We start from the raw sequence: 15,018 nt of genomic DNA on the forward strand, positions 1-15,018 counted from the left end.
AACAAAGAGAGTAAAGATGAGCCTGATATCCAGTCAAGTGGCTAGTTTTTCTACATTCCCCTGTAATCATCTCTGAGGGGACCACGAGTGCTTTGTGAGAAGCAACTTTAGAGCCCGTTACTATGATGAAATTCTGTAAAATGATCAAAAAAAAAGGAAAACAAATCCCACTGAGCTGACTGTAAGTCACATATGAGCTAATCAATGATTCTGGTGTAACCTCAGGAGCAAAATGATGTTCTGTCAGATTTTCCTCTCGAGTTTCCTGCAAAGGGATTAAAAAAGAGAGAAAAAAGAAGAAGCACACTCACACTTCTGAGAAAGCACAAGCGCACAAAATTACAAGGGTAAACACAATTATTCTCCTAGAATGTGAGGTTGCGGGAACGTGGAACAGGTCCGCCCGGTCTGCCGCTCTCTCTGCTTTTCCTGGCGACACACCTGCTGGCCCGGGGAGGAGCTGAGACAGGTGAACGCTCCCTTAACTGAGAGGGAGACGCCACGGGAGGTAAGAAGGGAGCAAGAGGAAGAAGAGAGCGTTAGGAAGAAATACACTTGGACTCAGATTATACACACAAGCGACGTCCCAAGATGTCGAAGAAACAGGATCCCAGCACTGTGAAGTTAAACAAGTGAGTTGGGATTTACTCTCTCTCTCCCTCTGTCTGTGTGTGTTACTGTATTGTCTTGGTTTCTCTCTTTTAAATGCCTGATGGTGTTTTTTTTGTGCCATGATCCCATTTATGTTTGCACAGGCTGTTTCACTTTCCCCCGACAATCACACTGAGTGTTAAAGTACAGCCTGTGTTTTTACGTGCAAACAGACTTTCTGTCTCATTCATTCTCGTCTCCATGTCACTAACTTTAAAGTCAGTTTGTTTGTCACCTCGCCCAACTCCTTCACTTAACCACACACATTTTTAATTGTTTCTTTGCCCAAGGGGTGTATCACCAGAGTTCACTGACTCACTTTATCCATTTCTGGTGCCACTCAATAGGCTGAAGTTCTGACTCACTCAGCCGATATGTCAACAACGTCCCTGTCGTTTCATCCGACAGCGTGTATAGTGTGCAGCTTGCAGTACTTGCTTTGCAGTTGTTCGAGGGGGAAAAGTGAGTTGACTCCTGACGATGTTAAATGTGTGGACTCTTGAAGCGATTAAGCAGGGGTTTTATCTCATCCTGGTGTGAGGGGACACAGGCAAACACACTCATACTGTTACAGTGGGGCGTGACCTGAAACCAAAGACTTGAAAGTGTGACTGGAAAGAAGGCATGAAGGAGCGGCAGGGCAGGGTTTTCCTGCTGCTTTCATAATCAGCGCAGTGACACATGAAGTGAATGTTTATTCCGCCTGCATGCCTGCGACAGGCTCACGGTGGTGGGCGCGTCCCATGATGCACTGAGTTTATACACCACTGTGCATTTTCATCGTCTTCTGTCCTTGTCTTCCTCCCCTAACCATGGTCGTGCTGGAGGTTCCTGGTCATCAAGGGGGTCGTCTGATTATCTGGATTTTGTCTGTGCTATTTTAGGGTCTTTACCTTGTAGAGGTGACTGGTGATTTGATTTGGCACTATATAAATAAAACTTAATTGAATTGTGTTGTGGGCATTCACATCATTTCTGATGCACAGAGCTGAACATTCGCGATTCATGGGGGTCACGAGCTCCAGCAGCGCTGCGTATTTCTTCTGCGGTTCTCAGGAATGAAGCACGTGACCCGCATCTTAGATGTTTGTAGTAAAAATCAGTTTGAGTAAAGGAGAAATCAGTGCTCGAGGAAGTATTCTATTTATATCCTGTTTTTCCCTAAAAGTACGTCAGAATTACAAATTGTGAAATGAAAATGTGTGTGTCATTTAATTACACACACACACACACACACACACACACACACACACACACACACACACACACACACACACACACACATTTATAGTTTACTTTATAGTGCAAAAAATTGACATTTTAAAATACTATTTTATATGAAATCGTTGTTGTATATATTTATGTAATTTTAGTTAAGACAAGTGTTAATTAAGCTGTGGCTGTTTTAAACAGGACTGCAGTTTATTTATTTTAATCATGGACCAATAACATAACTACGTACCCTATTTGATAAAGAGCTGGCAATTTAAAAACAAAAAGGGATAAATTCTTACTAATTCTTACTAATTTCAAATATAATAAAATAATCAAAAGAAACCATGAAATATGAAGCGCTTTTTAATATAAAGCGAGCAGCTATGGCAGGGCTGTCAAGCACTGGCCAAGAAAAATCCCCCCCCCCCCCCCCCAAAAAAAATAAAAAATAAAAATTGACACACACTGTTGAAATTGCTCTTCTTTTTACTACATGAATTAAATATAGATTAAAGACGTGACAGAGCAAATTAATCCAAACCCTTTTTACCCTGCAAGACATGAAAACAACACCCTCCTAGATCTTACCCTCCTGCATCAGTGCTCCTTTGGAAGCCATCATGTCTGACTACAAATGTCAATCAATGGTTAATCATATGATTAAAGGTGCAACAGGGATGTCTGAGCTCATCACAGACAGCATTCCTGACTGCTAAAGGGAGGCGACAGGGGGACACTCCCCTCTACCCTGGAATGTGCGTCCCCTCATCTGGGGTGTGTCAGGATACATAGTTGTCTTTCATACTACAGCCAAGAAGGAATGACAGAAAAAAACACATTTAATGAGAACAAAGAGCTGCGTGGAAAGTGTTTGATGAGTGACATTAAAGTGAAGAAACACGAAGAGCCACCGAGCTGGTTTTTATGTTCACAGCTGAACAGATTTCTTTGTGTGAAAGGTAAATAACACCATCATTTAGCTTTAACCACTTTCACAATTAGGATGTTCTTTTTCTTCATGTTCATCTGGAAATATTTAAACTGGGCTTTTATGCTTTTCACTATTTTCTGTCACAGATTTAAAATAATGGATGCTCATGTTAAATTGACTAAAGTAAAGTCAGCATATGTGGCAGGGTTTGTTTTAAACTCTTGGCTCTGTATGATGCACCAGAGAAGGGATATCCTCTCCAGACACATCCATCCATCCATCCATCTTCTTCCACTTTATCCGGGGCTGGGTCGTGGGGGCAGCAGCCTAAGCAGAGAAGCCCAGACCTCCCAGCCACCTCCTTTGGCTTGTCTGGGGGAACACAAGGCGTTCCCAGGCCAGCCGGGAGATATAATCTCTCTAGCGTGTCCTGGGTCTGCCCCGGGGCCTCCTCCTGGTGGGACATGCCTGGAACACCTCACCCAAGAGGCGCCCAGGGGGCATCCTTGTCAGATGCCCGAACCACCTCAGCTGGCTCCTTTCGATGTGGAGGAGCAGTGGCTCTACTCTGAGCCCCTCCCAGATGGCTGAACATCTCACCCTATCTCTAAGGGAGAGGCCAGCCACCCTTCGGAGGAAGCTCATTTCTGCCGCTTGTATCCGCGATCTTGTTCTTTCGGTCACTACCCACAGTTCGTGACCATAGGTGAGGGTAGGGACATAGATCGACCGGTAAATTGAGAGCTTCGCTTTTACACTCAGCTCTCTCTTCATCTTGATGGACCGGTGCAGTGTCCGCATCACTGCGGCTGCAGCCCCAATCCGTCTGTCGATCTCCAGCTCCCTTCTCCCATCACTCGCGAACAAGACCCCGAGATACTTGAACTCCTCCACTTGGGGCAGGAACTCGTCTCCAGACACGCCCACTTGTATTTATGAGGCACACCCAATCAGAGGAGATAAGGATAGTGATTAATTGGGAGCATTTTCACCATCATCTGTCTCTGTTCCTACCCAGGACTCAGGCCCAAGAACTGGCTGTGCTGATTTCTCGCATGCAAAAGAATGCAGACCAAGTGGAGAAGAATATCCTGCAAGCAGAGAAACTGCTGGCTGTGGTAAGAAGTCCTGATGAATCATAGGTGGAGGCACTGTATGCCAGCATTTCCTTTACTTAACTTATCATTCTGCCATAAGTGTTAAAGTGAATCTCTGAGGCACTTCCTTTCCACAAGAAGTTTAGCAAAAAAATCTAGAGATTTAAAAAAAACAAAAATGCTACTTTGTTGCATTTGCGGTTCTCCTGTGCAGGACAAAGAGCGAAAGGGGAATAACGAGCAACTGCTCCACAAGAAGGAGAATACAGACAACCTGGCCCAGGCCGAGGAACTGCTCAAGGATCTTTTCATGGACGTGGGCGGAGCCAAGAAGCTTCAACACCCTCAGGCTAAAGAGATTGAGAAGGAGTGAGTGTGTTTAGGGGTGTCATGGCCAAAATTCAAACACGCACAAACGCTAGCATGCATGCCAAGCAGACAGAACTTGATCTGTTACATGCCACGGAGGCACACTCGCCACAAACAATCATTTCCACAATCCCTTTCCTTGCTCTCCACCCATCTTCTCACTTCTAACTTAAACATTTTGTCTCTCAGTGTGGTAAATCTCCACTATCGCTGGGCCAAGGACTGTGCTACCTTCAGGGAAGTGTACGAATCGGTACAAGATGTGGACCTGACCCAAAAGATTGGCTGGGGTCCTCTGTTTGATGAGAGGCTGGTCAGTTGAACGACCAAAATTTCTGCAACCTTAAAGTCCTTCAGAGATTTTTAGTAGCCGCTTGAATCTTGAATGGTTCTCTGTTGTGTTTCACAGAAACAGCTGAGAGCGGAGGCATACGGCCCTAAGCTTTCTGATGTAGAGAGGCAGATAGCAGCTCATAACCTTCGCCATCAGGAGATCAAGGCCTATCAAGACCAGCTGAAGCCCAGCACTACCCTCTCACAGGTAGCAGAGCAAAGCTTCACATGTATGTACAGTTCCTGCGTGCAAGATGGATCATTAACGTGCTTCTTGTTTGTTCACAGGAGCAGTACGCTGCCGTCAAAGAGAAATATGCTGAACTTTTTGTAAGTCGATTTAATTAGTAAATTTGCCACTTGGAGTTAAACTTGAGGAGTGTTGTGTGTGGTGTTCATATGTTGTTTGCACCTTGCGTGTTCTGCAGGAGAGCTCCGAGCGACGGCGCAACCACCTGGCTTCTTTATACGAGTACATGCAAAGCTGCAGCAAGGAGCTGATCTACCTGTCGAACCAGCAGGATAGGATCCTCCAGAGAGACTGGAGTGATCGCATGGTTGACCCGCCGAGCGTCCGCATGGAGTATGAGGTGAGAATCCAGCATCACGCATGCTGAGTGATTATTATTAGTTAAAGTCCCAGTTTGTGATTTTATCGGTGCAAAGGCAACTTTGAATTGAGCACTTGCACGTTTCATTTTTGCACAGAAATTCAAAGCTAACGGACTGTTAGCACACGAGCAAGAAGTCAACCAGCTGCAGGAGGAAGGAGATAACCTCATTAAGATGAAACACCCCGGCAGCCCAACCATAAAAGTACATTTTACATCTGTGATAAATCATCCTACTGTCCCGTATGGCTGTATGGTTGTAGCATTAATTAAACATGATCGTTGATGTCGTTGTCAGGCACACAGAGATACGGTACAAGCTGAATGGCAAGCCTTTCTCAACCTGTGTCTGGCACAGGAAGTACACCTGGACAATATTGACAACTACAAAAAGGTAAAGAGCTGTGAGGAAAATTAAAAGTTTCCAGTTGACTAAGAGCCTGCTGCTAACAGCTGACTGTTCAATGCAGTTCCAATTGGATGCAGAAAGGTTGTCAGAATCTCTGGAGAGACTCAGCTCGACTCTGGACTCAAAGTCCATGGAGAACAAGACGAACCCCGAGATCCTGTTGGCACTCGAGGTAAGACACAGTTTTTTAAAAATATGTTGTGATTTCTGTGCAACTTCTAGGAGTCTTAACAAGCATAGAAAAGCCATGTTTTCATGGCTGACACAAGAGGGACCGACAACTAGTCAAAGGTGGTACATGGAAAATTCTACCAAAAATTAACACCAAACCAAACCAGACAACAGTTTGGGAATTCAGTCTGTTACAATTTTAAATGCACAGACTTCCATACCCATGAAATTAGGAGACTCAGCTGGACTGTAACAACAACAAACTGCTGTGATGACTGAGACTGCCGTAGAAAGGAATGATTTTAGGCCAATGTTCAAGATCAGGGATGTTAAAATGGTTATTACAGCAGTGCTACTGTAGTTGTTAAGTGTGTGGGATTTATGACAAAGTTCAAATGTCTGTCTCCTCCTAATAATACTGTGTACAGATAACCATTCGCACCTTTGGCCCATTTAGAACCACCAGTTCGGCCTTTATTGACTTTATACTTAATTCTGCTCATTAAAGTGTTCATTTCCTTGCTGAACAATGGTGACTTTGTTGTGTTATGGTGCAAAATAAACCCATTGTCCCCATTTAAGGATATACTCAAGGAATCAGTTTGTACCTCTAACTACTTGAACAGTGGGAAAACATACTTTGAAACTGTTTTGAAATTCACTTTCAGGGAGATGAACCAGCAGTGAAGAGGAATGAGCAGCGCCTGGCTGCCCTCAGGGAACTTAGCGATAGCGTCGTGCCTCTGAAGTTGCGCAGAATGCAGCTCAGCAAACCGACCACTGTAATATCCCTGTGTGACTGGATCGATGAAGAGGTACGATGTCAACAGCTGTCATTTACAGGCAGCCACCTTATGTTGGAGATAGTAAATTTAGGGATTACTCTTTCCTTCTCTATCTGTTTTAGGGTGCCGTACGACGTGGTGAGAAGCTAACCCTGAAGTCCAGCTCTGATAATAACAACTGGAAGCTTCAGGACAGCAGTGGGAAAACCAAAACCCTCTCTGCAGCATGTTTTATGATCCCACCACCCGATCCTGAGGCCTTGGAGACAGTGAATAGGTATAATCACGACTCCTTCAGCATACTTTATTGGTGATTATAATTCAACCTGAAGCTGATTTTAAACCAGCACTGTGTGTGTGTGTGTTCAGTCTGGACAGACAGCTGGCTGATCTAAAGCGTCGTAGATCTGCTCTCATAGCCTCCTTAAAGAGCCCTGCTGTAGAAGTGATTCAGACTCAGAAAAGAGGTGAGAACAAAAGCAGTCACTTCACTTCTTCTCATCTCCTTGGACTTTCAGACCAGGACAGAAGTCTTTTCTGAAACGATTGGGCTAGTCTGTCTTTTCATTGTAGAGACGTTTTCCTTTCTCCTCAGTTGCTGTTAAAAGTCCAGAGAATCCCAGAGTTGCAGAGCTCCTCAGTGAATTAGGCAAAATCAATAAAGCCCTGGAGGCGCTGGAAAAGGAGATCCTGAGGCGAGCGAGGACCCCGTTAGACAACCGTAACCCAACTCAGGACCTGGCAAACAGATTGCAAGAGCATGAGGTAAACATGACGAGCATTATACTTCAATGGCACCACGCAGGTCACAACGTAATTGAATTATGTCCTATCTAAACGTGTTCCTTTGCCCTCCAGAAATCGGCTCTCGCTGTGAAGAAGCTAGAGTCAGAGAAATCTGCCATCCAGAGAGAAGTGGATCCTATTCTGGCTAAGAAACCTCTGGGTCCCACCGCCTCTGCCCTACCACCTAAACTCAGCGCCACCAACAAAAAGTTTGATGACATCAATGCTCTCATCGACCTTTATAATAAAAAGTACGAACATTAGAATGAAATTCTAAATAAAATCTCAAATCTAGAATGAAATCTTCCTTAAAGTGCAGTCATTATAATGGAAGTGTTTTAATAGAAAAAAAGCCTAGTTCACTCATAAATATACATAGACTAGCGTGTAATTATGCCTTGAATGAAAAATGATACGTCATAAACGTATAATTAAGCCATTAAAAATAAGCAGGTTTGTGGAAACCGTCATGTTCCCCCACCATAATTGAATACAATTATCTCCCTTCCACCTGATCGTGTTTTATATATGTGGCTAGAGACCAGCTACATATGGATTACACCAGAGGTGGAGGAGAAGAGAATTTGTAGGCGTTCGCGTGCTGTGGATGGACATTTCAGTCCATTCTTGGACCTTTAGACTCAAGATAAAAGGCATCATGCACATGTTTTATTGACAGAGGAGGGGTCCCCTTCACCCCAGAAACATAAAGAAAGAGACAACAGTCAGAAGTGAACTTCTCTGACTGAATGACCTGTATTGGATTTATTTCAAAAGGTTTTACAGCCTCTGTAGTAAATAAAGATGGACACATCTCACCCAACATTGACAGCTGTGGTAAACAGTGGACAAAAATAGCCAATTGTTTCAATGGATTTTACCATTAAATTGAGCATTTAGCAACGTGTCAGTTCAGATATAGTAGAGTAGCATATCTATGTGCGTGTTCTTGTGGCGTTTTCTTTATTTTATTTAACTTTGCTACTTCTCTGCTTTCATCAGAGCAACAGCTTCCATGTACTTGGAGAAAGAGATAAAGAACGTAGAGGGCGTTGTCTCTGGGTTTGAGAAAGAACTGGCTAAAGACGGCACCATTCTTGACCAACCAAACTCTCTTCAGAGCCGCAACCAGAAGCTTCAGGTGTTGTAAATAAATCTAAAACGTACACAACAATATAGATAACTGGAATCGTGCAAATGTGTCTTTTCTCATGCCTTTTCTTTGTCGTTATGTTGTCAAACAGGCAATGAGTAAAGATGTGGCCTCAAAGAAAGATGAGCTGAAGAAATTAGGCAAAGAATTGGACCTGACAGAGCAGGCGTGCAACTCTCTGCAACAGAATCTCAATGAGTATTGTCCCGACATCCGCCGCCAGGAGGACCAGGTGAAGAACCTGAAAAACCGTTACACAAGGGTCAATAGCCAGCTTCAGGAGAGGTGAGAGAAAAGTAAAGACAAAATCAGGCATTGTGGTAACCATTGCACATGGGTGTTGTTGTAACTCGCGTGTATGTTTTTGCTTTAGGTCTGCTCTTGTGCAGCAAGCAGTCAATAAAAACCAGGATTTCCAGAGTGCCGTTCAGTCGCTGGACTTCTTCTTGGTCAATTTGCCAGATAATAAGATCAAACCTACGGACGGAGTGGCACAAATTACAAGCAAGGAGAATTCTCAGAAGGTGAGTGGAAGTATTTTGTTTTGTAATTTTCATTTTATTTACATGCATTAACAAGACTCTGATGTCTATAAATAAAATAGCTCAAGTCTGCTTTTGGTTATTTTTTAGAGAGTGGTAGAGGACATCAAGAAGAAGTCAGGTGATCTTAACCGCGTCAAGGACCTTTCCCGCAATCTGCAAAATGTCTTAAATGTGAGTTCTGAGAAGAAGACCTAAACCTAGCGAAATATTTACTGTATATTAGGCATAGCCTCAAAATGATGCCATTCTTAAATGTTTAAATGTATTTCTATTTCTTTTCAGGACTATGAGATCAAGTCAAACACTTACAGTGCCATTCTGACGGATGATGATGGTGCTGACGAGAGTGAAGAAGACGTTGACGAGGAACCAGTTTCACTGAAACGTCAAACTTCAACTCTGTCTCAGGCGATACAGAGAACGGTATGGTTTCACACAGCTACACAAAGACAATAAAGTAGCTACAAAAAGATATTTTTCTTTGTCAATCATTACTTCAAGCACACCATTGGCTCAACAGAGTCAATAAGTGACTCTGCAAGCAGCTTTGCAACCCACCTTTTTGTCATGCTGTATTTGACTTATTTACTGTCATAATTCACAGTTCCCTGCTTTTTTCTCTGTTGCGGTCTTGCCATTTCTGTATAACCAAATTTTAAATTATTGTAGATGGAAATAAGAATCTTCTTCTTTTACTACAGGAGAAAGATCTGTTGAACCACTTCGCTGAGGTGTCTGCAGAGAACAACCAGCTACTAAATCAGTTGGGTACAACAAAGAACATCATGGCTATGGTAGGATATCATGGAATCAAAATAAACCCAGCAGCATTGTTGTTGTTATTTCACTGTGTGTCTGTGTTTTTTGTTTTCTGTTTTTTTTACATTAAATAATACTCACCACCTCACCTCACCTGCCTTCTCTGACCTCCTTTGTGTCCTTTTATTTATGTGCAGAATGAAGAGAAAATCAGTCAGGTGGCTGTCACTCAGCAGCTGCAGCTCCAGAGCCAAATGAAAGACCAGGAGCAAAGCGATAGTCTGAAAAAGGAATTAAGTGAGGAGGTCAACAGGCGTCTTCATGCTGAAAACAACCTGGATACATACCGCAAGAGGTTTATGTCTCTGAAGAACAGGAGAGGAGTGGAGAGGTTGGAGGAGAAGGAGGTGGTGCAATATTACCGCGATCCCAAACTGGAGATGGAACTGAAGTCGCTGAAAAGTCGGATCGAGGATGAAGAACTGAAAAGGTCAGGCACCAAAACAGAGATTGAAATCAACAATGAGAAGATTATCAAACTGGAGCTGCAGCTAACCAAAGTCGAGCCTAAACTAGTGACTAAGATCCTCACCGAATACGAGAAGGACCCCCAGCTTGATAAAGAAGCAGCTAAGCTTCGAGACGAGATACAGAGGTTGCGCCTGGAACTCCAAACGAGGAACACAGAGGCAGTTCAAGTGAAAAAAGAGATAACCGTTTTGGCTCAGCAGAAACCAAAAATCATAGAGAAAGTTGTTAAAAAGGAAGTGGTGAGACTTGAGAAAGATCCAGAGATGCTGAAAGCTGTTCTTCTGTTCCAGAGTGATATTGCAGAGGAGGAGTACCGATGCAAGGCCCTCAATGATCACATTTTTAGCACAAGGAGCCAAATAAACACACTGGAGAGGGTCATCCCCACCATCCAGCCCAAGGTTATTACGAAGGTTGTGAGCCAGGTACGACAAGATCCGGAAACGGTTGAAGAGTCAAACAAGCTGCGGATGACTTTGGAAGAAGAGAAGGATGAAAACGTTATCTTGATGAAAGACCTGACCACCCTTCAGTTACGTTACAGTGAACTGGAGAATCTCAGGCCAAAGGTGGAGGTGAAGGAAATCATCAACGAGATTTACAGAGTCGATCCTGAGACAGAGGTCGAGATGATACGTCTGAGAAAAGAGCTGCAGGATTCAAGCCAAAACCGCACGGACACGGAGAAAGAAATTGACACAGTGACAAAAACTCTGGTTACACTGCGGGCTCAGAAGCCCAAGGTGGAGTACAAGGAGGTGACCCAAGAGGTGATCAAAGAAGAAAAGAGTCCAGAAGTCATCAGGGAATTACAAAGACTAAACAACCAAATGAACCGTCTGCAAGTCAACTATCACACCACCATAGAGCTTCTGACCCACCTGCGCAAAGAAAGGGATGAGCTGAAAGCTGAAAAAACTAAAGTGGAGACACAGCTAGTGAATAAAGAAGTCATTAAATATGAGAATGATCCTCTTCTGGAGAAAGAAGCTGACAGGCTTCGACGGAACCTCAGAGACGAGATTCAGCAGCGCCGATCTTTAGAGGAATGTCTCTTTGACCTGCAGAACCAACACATCACCCTCGAAAGGCAGAAGCCACAGGAGAAAATTCTAACACAAGAAGTGGTTCGGCTTCAGAAGGACCCTAAGCAGATCCTGGAGCATGAGAAATTAAACAAGAAACTGGATGATGAAACGAAAACCCGCAGAAAACTTGAACTGGAAGTCCGACAACTCAGAGCTCTGATTCAAGATAAAGAGATTATGCTGGCTCAGCTGGATGATCGTCAGAAGAAGATCCAAGTAGAGTCAGAGCTGAGACAGATCAAAGCTCGTATTCTTGAACTGGAGAATACCCCACCACCCATTGAGGAAAGAATAATTGTCGAGGAGGTCTTGAAAGTGGAGAAGGATCCTCAGCTGGACAAACTTATTGGTAGTATACATGACAACTTGGAGACAGAGGGCAATGAAATCAATCGTTTAGAGAGAGAAATCCGCAACATAAAGCTCAAGCTTGAAACTCTGCAAAAGGAAAAATCGATTGAGAAGGTTGTTTACCGAGAAGTTGTCCGTGTGGAGAAAGACCCAGCAGTTGAAGCTGAAAGGGAACAACTCAGAGAGCTAGTAACAAAGGAGAGAAATCTCAGGCGGAACCAAGAAGATAACATTCAAAGCACGCACCTCAAAATGACCCATCTGCAGACGTCAAGGTCTGTGACTTCTCAGGAGGAGACCACTCTCATTTCCATCAGAGATGCTCTGCAGAGAGATAAGGAAGATCTCCTGAAGCAGTTCAAAACCTTAGAGTCCCAAAGACAGAGTATCAGCATCACCTTCCAGCAACAGTCCAAGTTGATGAGTGAGAGGAACCTGACGGTGCGGCAGAGAAGTCTTAAGACGTCCTCTGAAATACAGAGGCTTGAAAAAGAGATCCTAAAAGAGAAGGACAAAATACACGAGAAAGACAAACTCATCATCGAGATGCTGGACAAAATAAAGCATGAGGACCATTCTGAGACTAAAACCAGAGAGGCAAATCTTTCCACCAAGATCACCATCTTGGATCCAGAAACTGGTAAAGATCTGTCACCCTACGATGCCTACTTACAGGGACTAATCGATCGAAACCAGTACATCAAACTGTCAGAGCTGGAGTGTGACTGGGAGGAAATCACTTCAAGTGGTCCAGGTGGAGATACAATCATTTTGCACGATCGAAAAAGTGGGAATCAGTACTCTGTGAGGGATGCTCTGAGGGAGGGCCGTTTGACTCAACGTGACGTGAGCCGCTACAAGGAAGGGAAAATGCCCATTTCTGAGTTTGCTCTCCTCGTTGCAGGCGAAAGAAGCAAGCCCTACGTTCCTCCATTAATGCCAAAATCTCCCACCAAAACAATCCCAACCGCTCCTACCAAACCCATCTCAACCTCTCCCTTGAGCTCCATGTCTTCATCTCTGAGGTCCTCCTACACTAACCTGAACACTCAATACAGCGGCAGTCTCGGCAGTCTGACCAACTTCAGCGCTTTACCAGGTGATGAGTTTTTCCCAATCTCTGGCATTTTTGACACCACCACCGAAAGCCGCATGTCTGTGAGAAGTGCCCTCACCCGCGGTCTCATTGATGCCGACACTGCTCTAAAGCTGCTGGAGGCACAAGCAGCCACCGGTGGAATAGTTGATCTGGGCAAAAAGGACAAGCTGTCTGTCCACAAAGCAGCTGAACAGAGCCTCATTGACACAAACCAAAAGTATAAGCTTCTGAATGCCCAGAAGGCCTTCACCGGAGTCGAGGATCCTGTGACCAAACAGCGTCTCGCTGTAGGACAGGCAGCACAGAAAGGGTTCATTCCCCAAGAAAATGCCAGGAGGTACTTAGAGGCGCAGTATTTGACCGGCGGGTTGGTAGATCCCACCAAAGCAGGCCGCCTCACTATCAAGGAAGCTCTCGCCACCGGTCTGATTGACAGCACAACGGCAAAAGATCTGCAAGATGAGGCTTCCCACACAAAGGAGCTGGTGGACCCCATCAGTAAAGGGAAGATATCATACAAACAGGCGATGGATCTGTGTAGAAAAGATTTCAGCACAGGCCTCTTGCTTCTTCCTGCAACCTCCACTGACGTTGCCAATGCTCCATCATACTCAAACTTCCGTTTCTAGGAAGTTTTAAAGTCTAAATTTAGCTAAAGATTTAATTTTCTACAGACTGTGGTGCTAGAGGGTGCATGAAAAGTCTATTTAACATATTTAGGGGGGAAAGAAAAAGAGAAAGACAGGTGTTCATATGTTTTGAAAACACTGAAAAAAAAGTGTCTGGTAGAGCTGCACACTTTTATCTGTTTCATTTTTTCCAGTTCTATTGTTGGTCTGCTGTGAAAACAGTTATTTTTTGTTATGTATGTGCTGCATAGGGGCTTATTAAAATGCTTCACTTTGATTTTTTTTCTGCCTTGTTATTTAAAATACAACCAGCTGCAGCCTGTGATAGGCTTTTGACCAGTCACGGGTGTAACCTGGACATCAAAGTGCTGCAGAACTGAGTCGGTATGATCTGAAAGTAGCAATAGAACCTATAAACTCATCTGGAAAGCGTTTACTCAGGTCATAAAGCAGACTTCTGTACAACTTTATGCAGCTGCATTTGCTGCCCCCTGCTGGACATTGCAGGTTCAAGCCACTTCTCCAGTTCTCCGGCCTTCACTTTTTAGTTTGCCAGCTTTGTCCATGTTTTATATACAGTCCATGATGACCGCGGACTCCTAGTTTTCAACATTAATATGAGGAATCTGGCATTACCAGAAACAGTGTTCTTCATAAGTGACGCTTGTGTTGCAACTACAAATACCCCTCTCATGAAAATAGTTGTACAAAGCTGCCAACCCCAGCGAGTCATATGTTTGGAAATGGTGGATTACGGATACAGATTAAACATGAGTCACATAAGAGCACTGTAGTGCGTTAAGGTTAACAAGGTCGAACTCGTTGAGGCGTGCGTCTAATAACAGACTGCCCCAGCGACGTGCACGCCTTCTTGTCTCCAGGCCGATGAGCAAAGGAGCGTGCAGAAGCTGATTTGTCTACATGGGCCTAAGTTGTGATATTGGTTATGGTCTAACACTGCGGTGGTGATAGAAAACGGTGTTGGGAATGTGTGGCCTCCATGCTGGGATGTCTGCCTGCCAGATTACCCGGTGACTGTAAGGACTTTGTGGGATTATTGCACGTGAGCCTGTCTGGAGACTGCAGTAGCCCCATTCTGTGTCCAAAGCCGGGGGGATGAAGGATGTCCCCTGATTTGGTTGGGTCATCTCACTTAATGTAGTTGGCTCACATAATGATGTAATTTCTCATTTTTTCAAAGTGAAAATTGGAGTTAAATTGTGGATTTCAGATGTTTTTGTGTCTAACCCCATAATGCGTGTCTAATAACCGCCTGCCTATTAAAAAGCCTGCTATATGGCAGCATCACTAGTGCGTAGCAGCAAAAGTGGTCCCTTTGGACTCACCGATTATTGCCCGAGTGACGTATGTGATAATTGGAAGCTCCTCTTTGTTTTGTTTGATTATTGCAGTTATAATTCTAGACTACGGCGCTATCGGTTAAACATTGACAATGGGTCTCTGAATTGATTTGGACTCTGTGAATGAAGACGGCAAAGCCTCAC

At 44.1% G+C, this 15,018-nt stretch overlaps 1 protein-coding gene across 2 annotated transcripts; it reads left to right on the top strand.

Annotated features, from left to right (window-relative positions):
- Positions 1–478: 478 nt before the first annotated feature.
- On the top strand, positions 479–13,790 carry LOC147332052 (envoplakin-like). Of its 2 annotated transcripts, XM_086288459.1 has the most exons (22): positions 479–632; positions 3,816–3,915; positions 4,109–4,263; positions 4,453–4,576; positions 4,673–4,804; positions 4,885–4,926; positions 5,025–5,186; positions 5,305–5,412; positions 5,506–5,601; positions 5,678–5,788; positions 6,456–6,602; positions 6,695–6,849; positions 6,942–7,039; positions 7,168–7,337; positions 7,431–7,609; positions 8,361–8,499; positions 8,603–8,796; positions 8,885–9,035; positions 9,144–9,227; positions 9,339–9,479; positions 9,758–9,850; positions 10,013–13,790. In XM_086288459.1, exons 1-22 carry the CDS (start codon positions 592–594, stop codon positions 13,511–13,513), a joined length of 6,123 nt encoding a protein of 2,040 aa, XP_086144585.1. In that variant the 5' UTR covers positions 479–591; the 3' UTR covers positions 13,514–13,790. The 2 variants fall into 2 exon arrangements, with proteins under 2 accessions (XP_086144585.1, XP_086144584.1); XM_086288458.1 differs by lacking the exon at positions 479–632 and having other exon boundaries at positions 3,718–3,915.
- The last annotated feature ends 1,228 nt before the right edge of the window (positions 13,791–15,018 follow it).

This window comes from Aulonocara sp. 'chitande type north' Nkhata Bay, linkage group LG4 (assembly GCF_057382095.1).
Source record: "Aulonocara sp. 'chitande type north' Nkhata Bay isolate Kocher_YH1m ecotype deep benthic linkage group LG4, A_spYH_male_GT1.1, whole genome shotgun sequence".
In the NCBI taxonomy this organism is placed as follows: Eukaryota; Metazoa; Chordata; class Actinopteri; order Cichliformes; family Cichlidae; genus Aulonocara; species Aulonocara sp. 'chitande type north' Nkhata Bay.